The sequence below is a fragment of the Notothenia rossii genome (genome assembly GCF_949606895.1).
Source record: "Notothenia rossii genome assembly, chromosome: 2".
NCBI classification, from domain to species: domain Eukaryota; kingdom Metazoa; phylum Chordata; class Actinopteri; order Perciformes; family Nototheniidae; genus Notothenia; species Notothenia rossii.
Window position 1 is genome coordinate 56,745,478 of NC_136904.1, and position 25,051 is coordinate 56,770,528.

The 25,051-nt window shown below is 41.3% G+C and overlaps 2 protein-coding genes across 6 annotated transcripts in view; one reads left to right on the top strand and one right to left on the bottom strand.

The window, feature by feature from the left end:
* The window catches only part of hecw2a (HECT, C2 and WW domain containing E3 ubiquitin protein ligase 2a), an 85,993-nt gene that overhangs the window by 44,207 nt on the left and 16,735 nt on the right, over nt 1–25,051 (bottom strand). For all 4 annotated transcript variants that reach the window (XM_079663711.1, XM_079663710.1, XM_079663709.1 and 1 more), the window contains exons 2-9: nt 15,495–16,193; nt 10,274–10,381; nt 9,856–9,950; nt 9,281–9,335; nt 8,612–8,781; nt 7,309–7,448; nt 4,945–5,045; nt 4,007–4,854 (exon numbers count right to left, since the gene is read on the bottom strand). In XM_079663711.1, coding sequence (XP_079519837.1) covers nt 4,007–4,854; nt 4,945–5,045; nt 7,309–7,448; nt 8,612–8,781; nt 9,281–9,335; nt 9,856–9,950; nt 10,274–10,381; nt 15,495–15,873 — 1,896 coding nt within the window. In that variant the 5' untranslated portion in view covers nt 15,874–16,193. The remainder of the gene's footprint in view (nt 1–4,006; nt 4,855–4,944; nt 5,046–7,308; nt 7,449–8,611; nt 8,782–9,280; nt 9,336–9,855; nt 9,951–10,273; nt 10,382–15,494; nt 16,194–25,051) is intronic.
* LOC307028569 (uncharacterized protein) overlaps nt 1–25,051 on the top strand; it is a 77,332-nt gene that overhangs the window by 12,766 nt on the left and 39,515 nt on the right. For both annotated transcript variants that reach the window (XR_013805037.1, XM_079663712.1), the window contains one exon: nt 8,625–8,728. The gene's annotated coding sequence lies outside the window, so the exon portion shown is untranslated. The remainder of the gene's footprint in view (nt 1–8,624; nt 8,729–25,051) is intronic.

Consider the following 25,051-nt stretch of genomic DNA (forward strand, 5'->3'; position numbering starts at 1 on the left):
GTTTCCATGAGTTGGGCTGGTTCAGAAAAACACAACTGGCATTACGTGTCTGTGTTGCAGTCTACCAAATTTGGTCAAACCTATTATTTTTGGTATTCGAGCGGTCCATTTCTTTAATCTTATGTTCAGTGCTGCCAACTCAATTGGCCTTGAGGGGGGGGGGGGTTGGCAGGGAAACGGGGTTTAGGGGGAGTGGCTGTACCCGTAGGATAGAAAAGGGGGAAGTGACGATTTTTGTATTTTGGTATCGTTCGTCTTCCTTTTAGTCAATCTTGGGCAGATTGTCACAGTATCATTTTATTCCATGTGTCAAGCCAGGCAAATTGGGTCCAAATGTTATTGCATCAATGATCTGTTAACATTAAAATCACTAAATATATGATGTAATTATTTTTGCTGTAGGCAGCTCAAGGGCTCAGGTAATGTGATTATTATATGAATAATGGTCCAAAATAACATTAAATGCATAGGGTTTTTTGTTAAGTAACATACTTTCGTCGCCGGCCGGCCGATACATGCCGCGCATTAAGTGAGCCTGTCTGTCAATGAATCCCTGGGCCACTTTTTCCCCCCAGTCCGCTCCTGGGCGGGACGTTTCCAGGAGTTCAACGTAAAGCCAGCCCACATTTGAGTAATGTTGTCATGACCTCAGCAAATCTGGATCAGCTCTGTTGGTGCTCCGCTTTTAGAGATGTGGGTAAGGAGGAAAAGAGAAAGCGTTTTATTTTCTGACACTTTTTGAGTCTCCTTACACACTAAATACATATATTTATTAATGCTGTCAAAATTATCGCATTAACGGCGGTAATACATTTTTTGAATGAATTGCGTTCAAATATTTAACGCATTTAACGCATGTGCAGAATGGCCCGCCCCATTACACCCATACCAAGAAAAGGCTTAGCCCCACCATGAAAAATGATGTTAAAGTAAGTAAAATAAAGTCCGCCAACTCGCGCCGAGAATTGCACAGACAGCAGTTAGTAAGATTGATTTCAGTAGCCACTTGTCTGGAAATACCGATGACTAGAAACGGTTTTGAAAACTTTTGTCACGTAGTGATCGTCTTCTGAATAGAACATCTTTGATAATATCTTCTGGCAAATCAGATTCAAGATAACGTCGACTTTCCTGAAGTACTCCCCCGTTGATAGAAATCAACATGTAATGAATTAAGACCCCACGGTTTGATGATTGATAGGGCTGTCTTTCATTTTGACACACAGATTTTTTTAATAATAAACATACATACTGTATGTGAAATGGATATATCCGCCTTCTTTCATTTATCTTTCCATTCCCACAACAATATACATAAAGAAATGGCATATTTTGGACATAGTTTGAATGGTGATTAATCATGATTAATTAATTTTTAAGCTGTGATTAATCTGATTAAAAATTGTAATCGTTTGACAGCCCTAATATTTATGTATAAAAGACATCAAAAAGTGCATTTTGCATAATAGGTGACCTTTACAGGAAACAATCGCTGGGAATTTCTCAAAAAATCCCATGAAAAATGAATGCAGATTGCTGTTTCCCACTCATGCTTTCTTTATATAAACTCTGCTGATAGAAGCCAAGCCGGTCAGAATTCACTCCAAATGACTTACTGCTTGAGAATATTTATTTAATTGCACAATATTTCCTTTTCAGCCACTAGGGGTCTTTAAATGAAAACAATCACAAAAGACCGGAGTTTGACAAAGTCGTAAAGTAATGTGGGTTCATGGGAGTTTATCAATGGAGTGAGATTCTCCTGCTTGGCAATTCGTTATTATTCATTGTTCAGGAGGATTCCACCAGGGGAAGGATTATACACTAAGCATTCCTCCATACACACGCCCCACTGATAAAGACGGTTAAATATTTAGGATTACAATAATCATGATCTATTGCATGCTGCACATTAACAATGTGTTTGTCTGATGTAGCGCAGCTGAAATAGGAGGTAGAAATAGCTATATAACATTGCAAGCAGACCAGGGATGCCAATAATGTTGGATCTGCATGGTGTCTCTGATAACATCAAGACATTCAGGAAGGTTCTACTGGGAGACCAATTATTTGCCAAAGTCTCCTCCTCTCCAAACCGATGAAAACCATGAATAAAGCAGTTCCAAGTGAACAATTAATCTTTCTCTAATTCAATTTGGGCTGACCCTAACATTAGCTGAGCTTCTTTTTTTCTGATGATTGAGGGTCTCAATGTTGTTTATAGGCATTTTAATCGGAAAATGTTACATGTACTGTAAACCCCCTGTGTTGAAGACGGAGTGATGGTGCTACAGCAGAGTGTTATGGTGCATTGTACACATACACAGGGCTAGGACCCTGGAGAGAGTCAGCACAGAGTGGGGGGGAAGCAGGGGTCTGTGGCTACACATAACTGAGCTATACCATGAAATCTGACGATTGAACGGAGAGTCGACTGTTGACTTGATAAGAGAAGATAAGATAAGATTTACTTTATTGATCCAAATTTGTGAAATGTTTTCGTCACAGCAGCATGTTAAAACAAGGCATTGCACATTATGCGAAAATGAAAAAAGAGTAAAAAAAAAAATCATAAAATATAAACATCTCAAAATAGCAAATAAAACTGAACCGAAAAATTAAATCTAAACATAATGAAAGTGAAAAATACAACTTTATAGACTATTTGTCAGCTAAACATTATAGAGCAGGGGTCGGCAACAGGCGGATCCGGACCCAGACGCCGACCTATACGGACCCGGACCTATAATCAATACATTAATAGGGGATTTCAATTTTAACGGTGCGATTCTATTTTAACCGCTGCCGACAGGGGGCGAAAGAGACGAGTGAGCGATACAGGGAGAGAAACACAGAAGAAGAGATGAGAGCGCGGCAGAGAGAAGCGGAGAGGAGAGTGAGTGAAGAGAATAATTAGCGATACAGGGAGAGAAGACGGAGAGGAAGGTGAACAGGCGTGTTAGCGGCAGACAGGGAGAGACAAATAATTACGCATGGCGCTCTCCAAGAAGAGGAAAGTGGACAGTGAGAACAGAGCTTTTAACCCTGAGTGGACGGACTCATTCATGTTCATCCTGCCCACTGGGAGCACAGAGCCAGTGTGTCTCATTTGTTCAGAGACCGTGGTGCTCATTAAAAGTGCCAAAACGTCACTATGAGACAAAACACAAAGTGTTTGACCAAACATTCCCTCTCAAGTCAGAACTGAGGTCACAAAAAATAAGCAGTCTCAGAGCCCAATATGATCAGTCGACCAGGATCTAAATTAAAACTAAATATGGTTCCAGGGCAGGCTAACCGAGGCTAACCAATGAGCACCTGCATGTGTATATGAGAATGGCCCTGACACCATTTCAGCCCAGATTCAAACTCCTGGCAGGACAAGCTCGAGCTCAATTCTCGCACTGAATTAAAAAAAAGTGAGTGAGGGTCTGCAATATAAGAGGGAAAGAAAGAGAAACTTTAAAACTGTTCAATTGTTATGATGTTTAAAGACTGATATTGTTCTATAATCGTCTGAAACTGTTAAGTCATGATGTGAAATGGTTAACAAAGAAAAAGGGAAACTCAAGCTGCTGCTACACTTTATTGTATTTATCTAAAATCAAGCACTTTTAAGATGCACATATTTTCAAAAGCTATTTTATTTATTTTCTCTATTTTATTTTTTAAATGAGAGGAACATTACACATATCCAAAGTATTTACTGTATATCTGTATAGTTCAATGTTCATTTACAATAAATATTGTTGTTTATGAACTGTACTTTCTTTATTTGATTGGCAGTCAGTTGTTGATTACACGCAGACGTTGATAAAGCTACAGGCTACTTCAATATATATCACACTAATTCATAAAGCAACTTAGACATTTTGATGTTCCGGACCTTTGCATGGGGAGATTTTCTCTAACTGGACCTCGTTGAATTTTAGTTGAATACCCCTGCTATAGAGGGTCAAATTACAGCTAACCAAATGTAAAAGTAGGATAAGGACTATGAACTCACCACGGCAGTTTTGGCTGTGATTGGACAGCTCTCTGATGATGACAAGGCTGTCTGCGGGGCTGTTGCCATGGAGCAGGTGTCCATATCTGAGGAGGGGTCCTCGCCAGGGCCCCTCCCCTCCTCGTGCCCTTCACCCTCTAGCACAGCATTGTGGGACACGGCCTCTGTAAAAGGGGCCTCGTCCACTTCGGAGAAGACGTCAGGCTCCAACACATCCTCCAAGTCCAGCCCCATCTCCAGGGCCCCCTCTGCCTCAGGGGGCAGGGCTTCTGCTCCACCCGCCCCCCCAGGCTCCTCCACCAGCGCTGCAGGCTCCAGCTGATGCTGCTCCTGCTGGAACTCAGGAAAAGGGTCATCTTCATCGGGGCCGCTGACATCTGGAGGATCTCCATTCATCAGCAGCGGGGACAGCGGCATGGGAAAGATGTCGTTGGCCCCGGACCGATCATCGTCCTCGTCTGAGTCGATGTGCAACATGGCGCTGAGTCTTGTGTGAGTGGGGAAGCTAGAGCGAAGTTTAGGTGAGGCTGCACCCAGGGGTCTTTCACCGGGGCCTTTGGGGGCCTCGATGGCAGCCAGGCCCTCACTGAGAGACCTCTGGAGCATTTCATGGCACGACAGGCTTTCATGCTCCACAAATCTGCTCTCAGCTCCCACAAGAGGCAGTTCCTTTTCTGGGTAGGCGGTGGCCCCACCTTCCCACATGATTTGGGAGCCCTGGGAGCCGGTAGGAGAAGGGACCGAAGATAAGATTCCTTGAAGATGATGGGGCAGGTCTTCATCATCGGATGGAGTCCCTGGAGCTCCATTCAAGGATGAAATGTCGATGATAGACTCGGGGGAGGCCCCTGCATTAGGCACAAGAAATTCTATTTATCATGTTTCAATTTCAGAAAAATATACTCAGAAGAACAAATACAATTTAAAGACAGATTTACCATCAGGACCAGTCGATGTAGGTTCCACTTTGAACTGCAAATTGCCGCTTACGTGTTCAGTAGGCAGGCGGCGACACAGAGGGAAACTCACAGGCTGGACCCTGGACCGCAGGGAGACGGAAACACATCAGAATCAGGTTTAATGCCAAGTAGGTTTAGACATACAGTAGAAGGAATCTGCCTTGGTGTATATGATGCATATATGATGCATACATAAACACAGTTATGTTAAGATAAATTCTATGAAAAATATTCCAACACCATGCAACACGTTCTCACTCCCAACCCGTCACATATTGACGGACGGTCAGGGCCCCTCCCCATCACTCTATTACGTACAGGGTACCCCTTGGATGTCAGTTTTCAACGTGCAGGGCGTCCCATTGACCTTCATAGGTCTCCCATAGCGTTGATAATATACGCCATGAGAACTGCCGCCGAAACTGAATATGTGACGTGGATCATAAATATATCAGCAATTAAACAAAATATTGAATTTTTCTTCACAATATACGTCTCCTTGCAGTATCAACACTAATTCGGCTGACTTTTATATTTGATCCAATCGGTATATTGGTATATGTACAGTACACCATAACGGTGCACAGCTGATAGAAAGGGACATCTGGTGGTTAAAGCATGTTATTGAAATGTATTATTTTTATTTTTAGATATAAATAGGAGACACAGACAGACAAACTAATAAGGCTTTATTTAAACATTAAAGAATCTTTTAGGTTAAAGTCTTATTTCGAATAAGAAAAAAGCTTTCGGGGTATTCATATTAAGCCTGACAAAGTACTAATACATATGTATTATACTCTTATAAGATGTATGTAGATAGTATAAGAAATGTGCAGAATATGACAGTTTAATGGTGGAGGTATAGACACATATTGATAGATGTCTTGTAATGCACTGTTGAGGAACCTGCGACCCAAGTTGTTCATCTCCGACCTTGTCAGGTATTGAATATTCAATAAATAAAGAACACAGAATTATTAAATATAAAACACAGAATTTGTGTGATTATACTAAATGATTTACAAATAAACACCACTGCATATTTACAACTGTTACATATGCTGATGTAATGCAAATGTTCCCAACTTGGGATCAATAAAGTATATCTTATCTCTTTCGACTCCACTTCGAGCGATAGAATTACTAACAAAGCACTTAATAAAGGACTGGCTTATCTAAAGCCAGTTGAGTAGCACTTGAAATGTTTTAGCTCTATGAAACCTGATGTACTTATATGATTCTGTTTTCTTCAAGTTTGTATCTTGTTGGTCAAACGCAATTATTGTAAGTCGCTTTGGATAAAAGCGTCAACTAAATGCAATGTAATGTAAGATGATCGATGGCTATGCCATATTTGTCTCTGAACCTTGACAAGTGCATGTTTCAGGCTTATCAATTAACAACAGGAGGAGTCACAGACATAAGACCAGCTGTTAAATAAAGCTATTCTGACCTTAGCTGTCATGTGGGTATATATTAATTGCTGGGCAAAAGCAATTTTCACCCATTTATTAATTATATCTTTTAAGTTTGAGTGTTTCCTATGCAAGTCAATGGGACGCTCTGCCCGTTGAAAACTGACTTTCAAGGGGTGCCCTGTCCGTAATAGAGTGACGGGGAGGGGCCCTGACCGTCCGTCAATATGTGACGGGTTGGGAGTGAGAACGTGTTGCACCATGATATCTGTGACGTTTAAATTTACTACAAGGATTTTCCAACTACTTATAAACAGTCTCAATGTAATACTGATGCACCTTTTCGACCTACTGAAGAAAAAGGGACCCTCAAAGATACTTGATAACTTGGGCAAGATACTTTATACCGTATGATATGAATTTTTTATGTTTTGCAATACCGTTGAAAATGTGTTGAAGGGCGCTCGAGCGGTGCGCACCGCGGAAATGCATGCTGTGAAGTAAGGATGTGATTTTTTTACATTTTCAAACAGTTATGTTGTTGTTATGTTGTTATGTGGTGCGCAAAGTTTTCACAATAATATGGTTCACTTTTTGCAGTTGTGTCATGCATTCTGATTCCTTCACCACATAAGACTCATGAGGGCCCCCACTGATCAGGTGTTTTTTTTGTGGGGTAAAAATATATAAATGTAAATACATTTCTAATCATTGAAAAATAAATAAACACTGTGATACCGTTATAATTTGGAAAAATACCGTGATAGGAGTTTTTTGTCATACCGCCCAGCCCTAGTTTGAATAAAACCCTCAGAATAATATCGGGAATAATAATATAGATACCTTTCACAGGGGGCCAATTCCAAGATTAGAAAGGATTCTTAAATATCCTGTGTGAACTTTTTTCTGTATGTTTTTCACCTACCCGGGAATTTTTTCGATGAGCCTCTGCACAGGGATGGTGAGCTGACCGAGGAAGCGTTTGATGATCGGTCGACTTTTTGCAAACTTATCCTTCACCTCGATGTACAGGATGTCAGTCATTAGTGCGACAAACGTGTACTTCTGCAGAGGCACACACATACAGTCTGTCATGAGGGTTCCACACATTTTTACCAATGGATTTTTTAAACTTAATAAAGTCCCTAATATCCCACTACATTTTCATCACTTGATGTCAGTACTTAAAAATAAGTAAGCATAAATAGCAATCAAAAGGAGAAATAATGAGGCTCCCATCCTAGTGTGCTATGCACTGAGACAGGTATCATATGAAAAAATGTAGCATAGAATAACACATACACCAACAGTGGACACAAATTCACAAATGTCAAAGAATGCACATGCATAGTGGAATTTGCAGAGCTTGCTAGGATACGAAAGGTCATTGTTATTACCGTGAGCGGTGTTGGGGCTACAAAGAAACGTGTTACAGATAACAGATTACATTTGTCTGTAATGCGTTACTATTGATCCAGCAGTAATTACATTACAGTTACTAAACGCACAATTATTTCGTTACTTGCGTTAATTTAAGGTCTTCAAATATATGCATAACGGGAGGACAGAATAATAAATCAAATGTCTCTTTTTGCTTGCGCTACACTCAGAGTTCATTGATGAGGAGACGGAGCAGGAATGTCTCATAGCAGAGAAACAGGCCTGTAGCAGCTACAGTGGAGGAAATGTTGACCACGGTGGAATCGGCATCTTTCAGAAACATTGAGCAATATATAATAATGGGGGGACGGCCGTCATTAGAGAGGAAAACTTTTGCAAGCTACCTGGACCAGTTATATGATGGAAACTGAGCTAAAGGAAACATGATGTTCAAACACAGAGCAGAAACAGAGGTCTGTGTTCAGGACTGTCCTTATCAGATAAGGATTGGTGCTGATCTGGGATCAATTAGGTTTAATTTTATATTGTTATCAATCTTTTGATTTATGGTGCATCTGAAGTGATGTTACAGAGTAATTCAAAACTAATGTAACTGGTAGTGTAACTAGTTACTTTCAGCAGGGAGTACCTAAGTAAAGTAAAAAAAAGTAACGCATTACACATTGCAATTTACTTTCAAAAAAAGTAATGCATTACTTTTTTTAGTAACTACCCAACACTGACCATGAGTGACGACTTTGCATAGCTCATTTTCTGTAAATCAGGAAATATGCTAGCTAGCCAACAACAGGGGAATGATGAAATGTTGTGCAGTGTAACAGCGTCACCTCTCCGTGCCAGGTGGGGTTGGTGGTGTTAGCGATGATGGCTGATCGTCGCTCCTGTCCGTGGTGGCTGAAGATAGGGAAGACGCTCCTCTTCCCTGGGTGGATGGACATCTTCAGGTAAGGGTCCGGATTGAAAAACATTCCTTTCTTCAGGCCATTGGCACGAAGATCTAAAACAAAGCATTAGTGACAGAAGGGTTCAAAACTATCAAATCTGATAGTTATAATGTTTGTGGCATATTTTTCATGTTGTATTACATTAACATTACAATTAATTTAACGGATGCTTTTATCCAACAACGATTAACCTTCTGAGCCACAAACCCCCTGATGCAGTCCCCCCTCCCTCAGTCTCTTGTCTGAGAACATAAACACCATAAACACAGAGTTGATTCTCTGTCTTTCTCTCTTCTTGGAAAGCCCCTCTTTAAATTCCCAGACCCCTGTTTCCTGAACACAGCTTTTAAAGTTAACTTTAGCTTTCCCTGAAAGGACAATAAGACACACATGAGGAGGAGATGACATGGCTCAGCTGAAACCAAAAGTCTTCCTGTTGTTTCTGAGGGTTCCTTTTGATCTGTTATTGAGAATGATTACATAACAAAACGTAACTCTGCATGTTATAAAATCAGTACAAATGGCTTCCAACATGTGAACCTTTCAACTCACCTGTCAAAGTAAAGCTAATCAGTTTCCGTGGATGTTCGATGCCCACCTGCTCCGCCTGAGAGAGAACAAACAGTGTCACACTCTATACACAAGGAAAAGAAACACACAGAGACAATCCACATGTGTTTTCTTCTACATGCAAATGACTCTAAACCCTACTACAGGACAAAGCTTGCCAGAGAGAATTAAATACAGAAGTGCTCATTGAAACACATATGGTTATACAAAGTATGAAAACAATGACTTGCATGTCTTCCTGTCTTCCATTATCTACAGATTAGGATTACTTGACAAAACAGCTGACCATTTATAACAATAATACTATAGAATACTTTACAGATCTTAAAATAATCCTAATTTAGTTCAGTTAAGGGATTTAATAGTCCACTAGCGTAATTTAACCCTGATAGAGCAAAGACAAAGACACACACACACACACACACACACACACACACACACACACACACACACACACACACACACACACACACACACACACACACACACACACACACACACACACACACACACACACACACACACACACACACACACACACACACACACACACACACCAGGACTGCAGGGTTCTTCACAGTTATGCAGGGGGTGGTGGCTCTCAGGGCTCCGCTCACACCGTGGTAGTATTTGAAACAGATCTTAGTCTCAGCTGCAGAGGAAGCAGCAAAGTGTTATAGGGAGATGTGGAATTTGAACTATATTTATTAAGTAAGATAATGCAACTTGACAATAAGTGATTATAAAATGCTATATACAAAAAAATATATAAAATACTATAAAAGCAGATTGTAACGCATTATGAGTATCTTTATTATGCATTATAGACATAGGTGATATAGAAGTGATACTATTTACCTTTTTTCAGAAAAACATTAACATTATGATTATTAAATATCTTAAGAGTAAAGAAAAATATATTCACAAGGAATAGAATGAAACTGTTCTCCAGTATGAGAGCCTACTGTAACTTACGCTCCATAAAGTAAGGCCCGGGCTCCAGCCTCCAGACGATCTGGCCCTTCTGGGTGCCGTTGACCCCTCGGTTCTTACAGTCCCACACGTTGGATGGACTGGTTTCATCTGGAGAGCAGGAGAGTTGTTTGTCATACGTCTTAATGCTGGGGTTAGTCTAATCATGCTGTGTTGACATCCCCCTGATTCCAAACCCAAACCATGTTAATCACAACAAACAACAGATAATCTGGACCCTACTCTTGTGAAGAAAAACTGCAGCAAAGTATGTTAATCTGCAGACTCTGTCTTCCAAAACACACATTTGCCTTTAATCAGTGAAATCCATTCCAAATATAGCCTCCCTACAACCTCTACGCAGAAGGACAAACACAAACTTCCTCTGACTTAAAAACAAGGAGGGGGAATTCCGCTGTACGTAGCACTTTCACACACAGATTAATGAAGCTCGCAACTCAGCTGACTGCTGGAGAGGAGTGTGTGCATGAGCGAAGTGGAGTGGAGGAAGGGAGGGCAAGTTGCTTATCATTGAATGTCTGCTTAGTAAAGGAAAGTGGTAGCCCCTCTGGGTATAAGACTCTGGAGCAGGTAATGAAGTCCTGGCGGCCCTCTGATCGATGCAGGTGACCTGACTCCCTGCCATGCATCTTCTCTCTACACTTTCTCCCATACTGCATTCTTACCTAAAGGGAAGCTTGTAGACAATATTATTAACGTGCGACATGTAAATCGTCAAAAATGGTGTATTCGCTGTTAGCTTACGACCTCCACGAGTGAGTTATCAAAAATGTTCTTCTCAATTTAGCATCATATTGGATAGGGGCTGAACTTGTCCTGGATTGGAATTTTTCCAATCATTCCCCTAGGAGGAGTTCGCAAAAATGTGCTTAAAATGCATGAAAAAAGCAGATTCTTCAAAATGGCCAACTTCCTGGGGGGCGGGGCTAATGGAATGTATATACAAATATGTCCGCAATTCCATGAGGAATGTCTGTGCCAAAATTAATGAAGTTCTGAGAAACTATATGTGACTACCACACAATAGGGGGCGCTAGTGAGCAGTTTTTTTTTAAAATTACGTTTTTTTTTTACATTCTCGAAAAGGGCGTGGGCTCTGATGTGTGTCCCAAGTTTTGCGTCCGAAGCTTATTTTATGCTATCGCAATTTTAAAAAAATGTATAGGCCACGCCCACATTCTGAATTTATTACGACACTTTAAATCTGAGTTCATAGTCACCCCGAGAGTATGTGTTAAAAAAAAAAAGAAAAGATTAGTCCATCCGCTCTTGAGTTATAAATTGGTGGTGTTTTTGGCGCTCCCTATAGTCCAACATGAAAATGCTTTTGTGTGCCTATTCCCCAAGACAGTCTAAACCTATCTACCAAAATCTGTGATGTTTGGATACATTGTTGATGAGTTATGAGCATTTATTTCTAAGCCCCGCCTTTTTGCGAGAACGTTTTGATTGACGGCGGCAATATTTATCGTCCTAACATGCTCATTTTCTACGGTAATGTGTCTGACCCTCCACCGATGCTGTATACGAAGTTTGGTGTTGAAAAAACTGAAAATTGAAGTGGATATTTAACTGTTTTAACATTATGCTAATTTAGAAGAAAAAAAATGTGGGCGGAGCTTAGGGTTCCAAGAGGATTATTTGTAGAGCAGGTCCACCCGGATATGTGTGCGAAATTTCAGGTCATTCGGAGTTACGGTGTGACTATGTAAACTTATTCCGAAATGGGATTTTCATAGGTGGCGCAAGCAAGCAGGTTCAATCATTTGAACCCTTTGACTCCAGAATGTTGCAATTTTTACGGGTCCTGGCGTCCGTGCAATTTTATACAACTTTTTAAGCGTCCTAAAGGCCTCAAAAACAGGAAACGCCAGCACTATAATAAAAATTAAAACTGCGGTCGCACTTGTGCGCGCAGTGATGAGCGGGCCCTCGCGTCCGTGCGCCTGTCGGGGAGGTTAGCTGGTCGTCCCGGCGTCAAGCAGACGCGCGCGAGTCCTCGGAAATGAGCCGTTTGTCATTTCTCTAATTTTCGCGTCCCAGGTCCTCCGGCATCGACCCGGAAACGGATGTTGGCGCGCCGTCTCGAAGAAAAACACATTTCTCTAAAGGCTCGTCGAGGATCGATATTCGAGGAGGCTGTCTGGAGGTGCCGTAAGCGAGGATACACTGATTTAGAGGAGAGAGGAGTCTCTCTGGAGGAGCTATAACCGAGGGTGCAATGAGGTAGAGGAGAGAGGAGAGAGGAGTCTCTCTGGAGGAGCTATAACCGAGGGTGCAATGATGTAGAGGAGAGAGGAGAGAGGAGTCTCTCTGGAGGAGCTATAACCGAGGGATGTATCCTCCGGAGTCGATTTCAGCCAACAGTGATGTTTAAAAGAGGCGCGACGCATGGCTGGACTTATGTCAACGAAGCACAGCTCTGCAAGCTGTTCCCATTGTGATTATAAGTTATTTGAGATGATAAAATGTGCATCAGACTTTCTGCCCTTTACCGTTTGTTTACTCACTAATTACGTCTCCCCTGGATGTTAGGCTATTTCTTTTTTTAATACAATTGCTTTCATAACGTTGTTATGTGAGGTCTTCAGAAAAGTAACACATGTTTTGGCGAACTATCATGAACTGCATTACTTTAAATCAGTATCACATGATCCTGTGTGTTGTACTGTAGGTTTGTCTGACCTCTGGGAAGTCAAAGACAGCCAATGCATTCAGAAATCCATTATCCTTTACGAACACAATACATCATGCTGAGCAGCTCACAGTCGGTATTATAGCAGTAATGATCTGGTGTACAGACAGTAGAGCTTTTACTTTATCCTATCATTTATCTTTTAAAGGTCCCATGTCATGGCCATTTCTACCGATCATAATTCCATTGTTGAGGTCTACTAGAATAGATTTACATTGTTCAATGTTCCAAACTCACATTGGTTTCTCATACAGCATCTCTGTATAGCATGTGTATTCACTCTCTGTCCTAAACGGTTTGTTGGAGCTCCTGCCCCCCCTCCCTCCCTGTGAGCCCAGTGGCCGTCTGCGAGACAGCGAGACCCAGCGAAACCCAGCCCTAACACACAAACACCCGCAGCCTGGCTGGGAGTTTGTGTGTGTGCTCACACACCGACTCACAGCCTCGCCGCGTCCCGCCATCTCAGGGAGGAGAAATCAGCAGAGCTGCAGCTGAGAAAAGATTGAGTGTGTGTGTGTGGCTCCACGGACGTAACATAACGGCTCCACGGATTGGTCCATTTGGACCAATGGGTCCATATGGGTATGGGCACGTCACTGTACCCAGGAAGAAAACAAGAAATCCCCAACGAGGCATTCTGGGGCAGCATAGACAGGTCTTTTCTGTGTTAGAGTTTTACTCGCTACAGGGTGTACTTTGAGGGTTTGTGACTCTGCAGACCGTTTATTATGCAGAAAAACCTTCATAACACACAAGGGGACGGGTAATAACCGGAAAAGCATGACATGGGACCTTTAAGATATGTATCTATTGTGACAGAGAAAAGGAACACTTATTTGAGTGCAATAATGAAAGGGATCAGTTCGTCGGCTGCTTCTGCATACTCAATCATTGTAAGAAAAAATAAATGTCTTCAAATGAATACTTGTATTTGTGAGGGCAGCAGCAGCGGCTGTCTGCAGGAGGGTCAGGAGGCTGGATTCCAGTGTAGTCAGGATTATCAGCTGATAGCGATGCCACGTGAAACTCCTATGACATCATCTTCAATTAAACACTTTTTAGTAGTTTTACGTTGACACAAAGATTGCAGGGACTATTGTTGTTAGCTTAACGATTAAAATTGTCAGGCTGTGTACAACACTGAAAAAATTGAAATGTTGACTTTAATGAAATTATTATCAAAAGATTAAACATAATTGTTTTAAATTAGTTGAAAGCAAATATAATGTTAAAATAATTTTAGGTTCAACTTTATATTATTGAACTAATCTTACACAATTATGTTTAATCTGTTTGCATAATACATTTAATTAAAGTCAATCAGTGGTCTGCAGTGTTTTGACTCCACCTTCTAGTATCGGCTCAGAACCCGGTACTACAAAAAGTACCAGGTACTGAGTGGGGTTCAGAAGAGCATGCAGTGGAAATGTGGCATTAGAGTATGGAGAGTACACCAAAGATAGGAAAGGAATACTGAATGCTAGACTAAGTTACAAAAGCTGGTGGAACACAGAAGTAAAAGATTCTTAATAACAAATATGCTGATCGTACGCTGTTGTACTCTGTATTACTTTTCACCACGATGCACTGATCCGCATGACAGTTAGAGACTGATAGCCTCCATCAGCACACAGGTCAATGTATTTCCCCCTGTCAAATTCCTGTCTCTAAGCAGGGTAAGCATACATTATTGGAGACCACCCATTCCCCTCACAGAAGTGCAGGCGTTGTGATGGTGTGTATGCTATGTATACCAAGGCAGAGCGCTTACATGTTGACTCAGCCTCCAGTCGAAAGTGTGGAGTCTCAGCAGCTCCTGTTGCAGTATTGACTTGGAGTTGGAAGCTCTACACAAGACTAACCCCGGCCATTCTAAGCTCAACAATATACCATCATCAGATGAACAGCTCTGAGGACAGGCAGGGTACTTCCTATATATTAAATAATAACAGAACAGTTCTCATGACAACTGAGTTAACTGACTCTGACTCAAGACTTTGCGTGATTTCCAACGTCGGGATAGTTTGACAAATAACTGGTTTCTGCTAGAATTTTCTAAATCCTTCAATTCCTAAGGGAATAATTGCAGGATTTGATATGCCCAACATTTATATTTTACAAAGGGTCTCTAAGATCTTTATTATGGACCATCTCACACTGTGCACAGATCAGCGTAAGACTAGAAACATTAACTTCTCAAGATTACCAACCAATTTAAAACCAATTAAAGTCCCAGAATATAAAGACCAAATTATATGCATAACTGCATACTTTGCATACTTATTATTATGACTTTATATGAATACGCATAGATTTCATTTATCATATTTTTAGTACATATTTGCATTATATGCTATTTGCTATTGGAAGCCTGTGACTCGACCCAAACCTGTCCTCAGGAGTTGAGGCTGCTCGTATTTGTCTTGAAAAACTTGAGGTTTGTCCTGGAGTTTCCCCAGGACTGTTAACTGTAGCTCTACTGAAACTAGAGACAGATAATTGTCTCACCAATGTGATACAGCCCGATCCAGTCGGTAGCATCCACTTCCTCCTTGATGTCCCAAGAGATGACCAGATTCTGGCCCCGGTTCAGCGTGTGCTCCACAGTGGAGGCTGTGAGGGAGGACCGGCTGTGGGACGTCACCAGGTCCGTGTCACTGTTGGCCCGCGGAAGCCCGATAGGATTGCTGATGACAGAGACGTTATCTCCGCCAGCCCCCCCTCTCTCCGCCAGAGTCCTCAGGTTGTCCGGGCTGAGCGTGTGCCTCAGGTGGGGGCTGCGCCTCCGTGGAGCTGACAAGTGTTCACGGCCCCCAACTGCTAGGTTGGGTGGGTTATGGGAGCGGGTCCTGGGGGGCAGGACCGCAGTGGCAAGGGAAGGACGCATGTTTTGCGAGTGGGAAGAAGACAACTACAAGAAGACAAGAAACTGTTGATGAGACGCCCGACCAGAGGCTGAGATCAGTCGGAGCTTCTTATTGATCAGGCTGGTAGTCAAGGTGATAATGCATCTTACTGATTCGTCCCTGTTGACTTTAGTTAATCTCTCATGTCTAAACAGGGTGAGTCGGTTTGAAGAGGCGTCCATGTCCTGGACACATAAGCTGCTGGTAGCATTCCTCCTGGTCCTTGCATCATAACAACAATGTTGAAGATATCCAGCACACAGTCACAATCTTATTTCATCTTATCCAATGGCAATGGAACCTAAAGAAGGACAAGAGACAGAAAACTGTTAGCTACTAAGTTGCTCTTGCACAACAAAGCAATGATTGCAGGCAGTTGCATAAAAAAATGAATGAACAAGCATTATTTACCTGGGGTATGTTGACTATCAAAAAACCTGTCACCAACACATATAACCCAAAATAACCATTTCCCTCTATCCTTTATTGTATGACAGGCCTTTTAATGGAGGAAGACGTGGATTGAACTGTTCCCCCCCCCTTTTTTTATTAATCTCTATGACTTCATTTAATGTATATTGCTTACTAGTCACAGAATGTTAAGGATTAAACACTATGCACTACTTACTTCTTTGAAAGATTTATGAAATACTTAATAAGACAAACAGAACTCCCCACGTGAAGAAGAGTAGACTGACATAATTTAATTTGAAATCCATTATCTCTGGAAAAAAGACATCTTAAAATCATCCTATTCACACTCACACACACACACGCACACGCGCACGCGCACGCGCACACGCACACGCACACGCACACGCACACGCACACGCACACGCACACGCACACGCACACACACACACACACACACACACACACACACACACCATGTATACATTACTTCAGGGGACATTACATTGACTTATCCTAACCTTAACCTGTTAAGCCCCAAGCCTGTCTTTCAGGTCTCAGGCTCGAAAATGACATTCCCAGAACAAATCACAATAACTTCTCTTCTAAAAGGGGTACATTAATAATCTTTTTTCTCAAAGCAATGATAAACCTGTGAGTTGGATGTAGAAAAGTCAGAATCAATATAGATGTTTTTTTATTTTAAAGTAAATTCAGATTGAACATAGTAAAAAACTGTAAATGATAGTGTCCGTCCAGAAATAAACCATTACTTATTGTGAAAACCACCATTGAATGATGGGATAGTAGACTAAAAGCTTTAGGAATCCAAACTATAACATATAATAAGTACCCTGTATCAAGATTGATGCAAAACAAGTGACATTTTACCTTTTTAGAGAGGTTTAGCAAAAAAAGAAAACACCTCTGGGGTCATTTGGGTGGAAATGGGTGTATTTGCCGTTTCTCTGGAACCCATTGGACAATTTTGATGATTGACATCTTTTTTAAACCGTTAGAGCTAAAAGCATCGAAGGGGAATTTCCACATACACACACACGTTACCATTGAGAAGTGAGAGCTATGCGCACGCAGTTTGCCTAAAGCGAAACCTGTCTCACGCTCTGAAATCTGAAAACTGAAAAATAGGTTTATTGCTGATGGATTATCAGAAATCATTTCAAAGTGACACAGACACATTGGATTAACCCAGTGGTTCTCAAACTTTTTCTCTCCGGTCCCACCTTTGGAGAAAAAAAAAGTCTGGCCCCCCCAACACAAATAGTCACGTAATGGGCCAGGTTAACATTTATTAAAATACATCAATATGAACGTTAGCATTACTTTCAAACATAAAAATGGCTAAACTTGGCTAGAACAGTGATAATAAAACAATGCTCCATAAGTCTGTGTGGTCAACAAAAAAAAAACATAATAGAATTGTGCAATCCCTTTGCTAGAACAATAAATTATATTATATAAATTATAATTCTTTTCGGGAAAAATGAAAAGAAAGAAAATGCTGATATTTGGCAAAAAAGTGTGTCTTATCACAGCATTAGTGGCTGCAATGAGCCTGTGTTGCACAGCACATTTCTTCAAAACAAGGTACCAGGCTCAGTGGTGGCGCCAGAGATTTCTTTTGGGGGTGCTGTGGGGTAGCTTGACGTTTCATAGAGCGTGCTCAAACATTTAGGGTTTCGCCGGTCGCTACAGTGGAATTTTCTACTGCAACAATCCCCACGCAAATACACAGTGTACCCACGACTGTGACAATGAAGGCTCGATAATCAGCTCACGGCATATAAGCAGGGGTAAAGTGCTATTTTTATAGGTGGTGTGTGGACCTCACCTCCTCTAGCGGGGTACGGGGGCATGCTCCCCCGGGAAGATTTGTTTTTTAAATATTGAAGTTGAAAGCATCAATCTGGTCCACTTTGAGAGCAACATGAAGAGATCTATTGATAGATCTCTCAACACCCATATGAAACATAACTGTAAACAGATTTACTTTTTCTTTATAGATATTTTATAAATCACTCCCCTTTTAAACTTTATTCTTTTGTTACTGTCATATAGTATTTCATACCTGTTTTTCATTTATTCTCTTATTTTTTTATAACTATAATGATCATATAAACGTGTGCCTCGGAAATAATTGTTTACATTAATCGTGATCAAACCGACCCACTGAGATAACTTAGACTAAAGTTAACTATCTAAACACTCAGTGAGTCCTTTAGCTCACCTGAGCCTCTCATTCTGACAGGAGAGGATTCTCTTCCACCTTGTTGTGGAAAAGCTCCTTATATCCATTAGCGTAGCTCGCTAGCACCAGAAGCTAATAACAACGATTTTTTTTTCATAACCATTTTTCCTCCTGGTCTCTCGCGCCCCCCACTTTTAGAAACACTGGATTAACCTATGGATTAACCTTCAATAGCGTTTTAATCGTTGTAATGCCATTGAAGACAACTTTTGATCAGAAAACAACAAAGGTAAGACATATTGCAGTGTTTGCTACCTAATGCTACGTGGTGTGATGTATGTGTTAGCTTCTCATGTCGCGAGTTCGAATCGGTCAGTAATGATACTAATACCTGTAGAATCTGTGGAATCTCAGCTTGCTAATCGATAACTTGTTTGTGCAGATACGATAAGTAATAAGGTTATTATAACGTGAGTTATGTGCTAAGTGTGTTAGCATTTTTTCCCTCAGGGCTAATTCAGAGCCTTTGTTATTACCCTAATGTTTCGTATTGATAACATTTTTTAATATTGTCTGATAGCTGAGTTTCTTCCCGTTAAGTGGGTATGACACATTAATAGGTTTTTAAATGTTAAGAAGCCGTCAGACGCTGTTTCTTTCAGATGTTGCGATTTCCCCCCCCGCCCGCGGGGGAATGGGGCTTAACAGGTTAACCATAACCAACACATACCTAACCCTAACCCCTTACCCTAACCCTAACCCTAACCATAACCCTGACCAAGTCTCCACCCTAAAATGAATGATTCCCCTAGGTAGGCGAGTCCCCAGATATGACTGTGTAAACAGATGTAGGTCCCCACAAGGATAGTAATGCTAAGCCACACACACATACACACAATATCACACACACACTACAGCTCGGTTTCTTAGGTTTCTGTCAGAATAAGCTTAGTAAAAACTGAGAAAGGAGACAGGCAGCTGTATCTGCCTCCCAGGAAGCTCTTCAATCAGAAAGCGTCACTTTAGGAACTGTCTGTGGAATCTCAAACAGAGCCATTTTGTGTTTATGGGAAGGTTGGCATGTGACATCGGAATCTAGCCAAAATCAGCTGGTATTAAGGCCCGGACACACCAGGCTGATTTTGGCCGTTGATAGATGTCTGGCCGTCGATGAGCGTCCTGTCGCCCTACTCCGATTGGTGTGTCCCACACGTCATGTCTTCTCGGCCGTGGCAACGCCCTCCACCGCCGAATCGGTAGGCTGTCGGTAAAAGTCCGTTGGCAAAAGAAATCACTCTGATTGGCTGTTCAGCTTAGCGAATCAGTGCATGAGAAGCGAAACGGAAGTGAGGGACCCAAACAAACTATTAAGAAGGCAAATCTGAGATTTCATTTAACTCCAGCTCTCGACACAGGTTCGGGAAAGCCCCATGAGCTTCTCGCTGTAGAGTGAAAATGGAACGCACACGCTATTTGTTGTTTGTTTATATCATTTATATGTTCTCTCGGTGTATCACACAGTATGTCTTCCGGTTGTTGCCTCTTTTGAATGACGAACACACACTACCGCTGCCTGCTGTTAAGGAGAGTTATTGCCACTCACGCATACGCAGTTCGTACGTGCTACTTGGCCGTCGGCTGAAGTCTTTGCGGTGTGTTGTGTTCCAGTGTGACTGTTGGCCAAGACGCAGGAGACGTGAGGTGATACAACAGTCGGGTCAGTCGGGAAGTGTTCTTTGGTGTCGGTTTGGTGTGTCAGGGCCTTTAGACGGTCTGATGAGAAGAGTTTATTCCCGGCGCAGAATAGGTTTGGTTATATTCATCTAATGTGTCTGGTGCAGTCACTTGAAGACCATAGAGTATTTGCTGTAGTCTGAGTTTAGCCCTGATATATTTGGCCTTTTAAATTCCTATACGTCCCAAAAGCTGAGCCGTTCAGTTTTCCTTCCTCTGCCTGAGTATGAGTATGTATCACATTATTTAATAAAGACTTTTGGATTGTGACGTTATGATATAAACAAAACCGAAAACCCAAGCTAGCTGTCACTTCAGTTCAAACGACTGAACAGAACTGTCACTGACAGTTTATGCCCCCTTTCTTGCCCCACTAAATCAATACATGGAGTATAAAGTTACCCCCCAAAAGCCAGTTAGCTTAGCTTAGCATAATGAGTGGAAATGTGGGATAACTGTTCGTCTGGCCCTGCCCAAAGGTCAATAAAACGAATCAGACATCTGTGAAGCTCACACTTTTCTGTACCTCCTTAATATAATCTGAAACAAATCAAAATGTTTAAACAAATGTATCTTGGTGCAGGGACTTTCTACAGCATATACTTTTAACATTTTTATATTCTGTTATTTTACAACAGAATGTATCTGTTGATCCAATTTAAAATCCTGATCAATCAGTACATTTGTTACAGTGGGTTTCATATATGTGACCAGAGAATCAAGCACAAGTGGGCCTTGGGTCCACCACTGGGTCCACCACTGGGTCCGCCACTGGGTCCGCCACTGGGTCCACCACTGGGTCCGTCACTGGGGCCACCACTGGGTCCAAACATTATCACTTCTGTCTTATTTCATAAAAAACAAAAAAAGGCCATCCATTCTCTGATGTCCTGCAGGCAATCAGACAGGCATACAATGTATGTGTTGAGGTTTACTTTTGTTCTTACTCCAAGTGTTTATTGTACAGCTGAAGATTAACGGGTAAAGATTATTATATGATTTTCTTCTTAAAATCTGTCCTTATGTACGTGGGCTCCCATGTTTTAAAAATCGTATTTGATTTATATTTTCTATGTGCACCATTGTGCTTCCCTCCATTGCACTCTCTAACATCTTTGCCTGCATCATCATCGAAAATGTTGGTAAAACTGCTATTGTGGATGTTCCCTCTGGTCAGTTTTGTGTGTGAGTGTGAGCATGACTGGAAATTATTCCTCAGGAAAAGGTTGGAGATAATTTAACCTGTTAAGCACTGAGCCTGTTTTTCAGGTCTCAGGCTCGAAAATGACATTTCCAGAACAAATGACCATAACTACACTTCTAAAAGGGGAACATTAATAAAAACAATTCTCAAAGTAATGATAAACCTGTGAGTTGGATGTAGGAAAGTCAGAATCAATATAGATGTTTTTTATTTTAAAGAAAATTCAGATTGAACATAGTAAAAAACTGTAAATTATAGTGTCCGTCCAGAAATTCTTTTTTGCTTATAGTGAAAACTACCCTTGGATGATGGTAAGGTAGACTAAAAGCTTTAGGAATCCAGAGTACAACATATAATAAGTACCCTGTATCAAGACTGATGCAAAACAAGTGACATTCGACCTTTTTAGAGAGGTTTAGCAAAAAAATCTCCACCTCTGAGGTGATTTGGGTGGAAATGGCCGTATTTACCGTTTCTCTGGAACCCATTGGTCGATTTTGGTGATTGACATCTCTTTTTGACCGTTAGAGCCAATAGAATCAAAGGGGAATTTCCACATACACACACACCTTACCATTGAGAAATAAGAGCTATGCACACGCAATTTTGCATGAGAATGAACCTATCTCTCTCTCTGACATCTGGAAACGGAAAAGCAGGTTTATTGCTTATGGATTATCAGAAATTATTTCAAAGTGACACAGACACATTGGATTAACCTATGGATTAACCTTCAGCAGCGTTTTTATCGTTTTAATGCCATTGAAGACCACTTTTGACCAGATAACGACACAGGTAAGCCATTTTGCAATTTTTAGCTACTTAGCGCCACATGTTTTGACGTCTGTTCTTGTTAATATCTTTGCGAGTTTGTATCATGCAGTGATAATGTAGGTACCGATCGATTCTGTGTCTTCTCACAATGCTAATCGATGGGTTGGACGTGCAGCTATGATAAGTAATAAGGGTGTTATGAGCAGTCTTAGGGGTAACGCGTTGCAAAAGTAATGGAGTTACAGTAATATATTACTTTTTGCTGTAACGAAGTAATGGAACGCATTACTAATGGCATTTGGGTAATATATTAACGCAGTTACAACACATTTTAACCCAAAATTAAATGGTGTTTTGTTTTTTAACCTGTTAAGCCCGAGAGACCCCGGTACCGGGGCCCTCCTGCAACATCTTGCAGGAAACAGTGTCTGAGGGCATGTTCATTTAATAAACTATGAATGTTTTATATCCATGTAACGGGAAGAAACTCATCTAACTGATACATTTTAATTTTCTTTTCAAAAAATAACCCACAATGCTAACGCTGAGCCTCTGAATTAGCAACGAGCGAAAAATGCTAACAGATGACTGCACCAAAATTCACTCACAAAACCTTATTATTTATCTTTGCTGCACATTCAACCCATCGTTTCACATCGTGAGGGGACACAGAATCGAGGGGTAGCCTTCATTATCACTCAATTATACGAACTCTCGGAGACAATAACAAGAACAGACATCAAAACATGTGGGTCTAGGTAGCTAAAAACGCTAACATGGCTCACCTGTGTCGTAGTATGGTCAAAAGTGGTCTTCAATGGCATTAAAACGATAAAAAACGCTGCTGAAGTTAATCCATAGGTTAATCCAATGTGTCTGTGTCCCCTTGAAATGATTTCTGATAATCCATGAGCAATAAACCTACTTTTCGGTTTTGAGATGTCAGACCTAGAGACAGCTTCACTCTCATGCAAAACTGTGTGCACGAAACCCCTACCTTTTTGTTTTACCATGTGTGCGAGTGGGGAGATTCCCCTTCGATTCTATTGGCTCTAACGGTCAGAAAGAGATGTCAATCACCAAAATCGACCAATGGATTCCAGAGAAACGGTAAAACCCCCATTTCCACCCAAATCACCTCAGAGGTGGAGTTTTTTTTGCTAAACTTCTCTAAAAAGGTCAAATGTCCCTTTTTTTGCATCAATCTTGATACAGGGTACTTATTATGTGTTGTACTTTGGATTCCTAAAGCTTTTAGTCTACCTTACCATCATCCAAGGGTAGTTTTCATTATAAGTAAAAAAGAATATTTGGACGGACACTATAATTTGAAGTTTTTTTACTATGTTCAATCTGAATCTATATCTATCTATCTATCTATATTGATTCTGACTCTTCTACATCCAACTCACAGGTTTATCATTACTTTGAGAAAAAAGATTATAAATGTACCCCTTTTAGAAGTGAAGTTATTGTCATTTGTTCTGGGAATGTCATTTTCGAGCCTGAGACCTGAAAAACAGGCTCAGGGCTAAACTGGTTAAGAACGTAATAACATAGCGAGACATTCCGACACCAGAGAAAAATTGTGCGGGTAGATTAGTAAACCTGGTGTTTACCCTTCAGGCTTCACGTCGGGATCTTCGGGGGTGCATAGGCATGCATTGCACCCCCAGTTCAATGTTATGCACCCTCTATTCAAAAAAGGGAACGGAGCGAAAAATACAAACAACAAATGTTGTCAGGTGCGCGTGACCTGCTCCGCTGCGCGTGCATCATTTCCAAAGTGCTTCCACAGCAGTGACACACATCTGTGGATAATCATTTATACGAAAATGGTTAAAGCAACCATCACTAAACGCCAGCAACACTGCATCTACTGCAGACAGTAGCAACAGGTCAGATGGGGACATCACGTTACCCTCCGTTGTGGACACTAGCTTACTCCCGCCTGACTCGCCTGACTCGCCGCCCTCGCCCCCGGAGCAGCAGTCTTCATCGCCCCAAACTACGCCGCCCCTCTGCGGCCCGCAGGTGCCAGGATACCACGGCAAAACAGAGCCTGCCCAGGTATATCTAAACAAGTACCCGCCTGTACAGTGGGGTAAGGCGGTCATTGTGCAGCTTGTGGTATAAAAATAGACAATGGCTAGAATATTCATGTGGAAATAGTGCCATATTCTGCCATGCCTGTAGAAATGTTGGGTCAAAAATAATGCATACAATAGCACAGATGCCTTCACCACGAATGGCTACAAAAAGATCTCATATCCCAAGCTTATCAACAAGCTAATGTTGCAGCTGAAATGTTCTCCAGGTCACAAAGTCAACCTCACATGATGATGTGATACCAGTTTTCAAGAACAGTAAATATTCTCTTCCCAGAGTATATGATGGGACCAGTGGCGGCCGGCCCATAGGGGCGCTAGGGGCGCCGCCCCACCTCTTCCCACATACAAAAAAATAATAATAAAAATATATATATTTCAAAAATATATATATTTTATATATTTGTTTTTTAATGAACAAGGTAAATATCATACAATTGGTATCAGTAAAATGTATAATCTACAATAAAATCTTGTTTAGAATTGTGTGACGATGTCTAAAGTTACTGATAAGTCATATGTTTCCTGCCTGGCCTTGCCCTTGGCATTAGTTTATCATTACGGGGCGCTGACCCCGAGCCAAACAGCAGCAACCAGCACTTTGCAAAAGTCTCAATAGTAAACTGTGCCGCCGAAACATAATTTCAGCCAATCAGCGCCCTCAAATATTTTGGTCACGAGAGCGCTCACGTTGGCGCCCACGTTGCTTACGTGCGTTG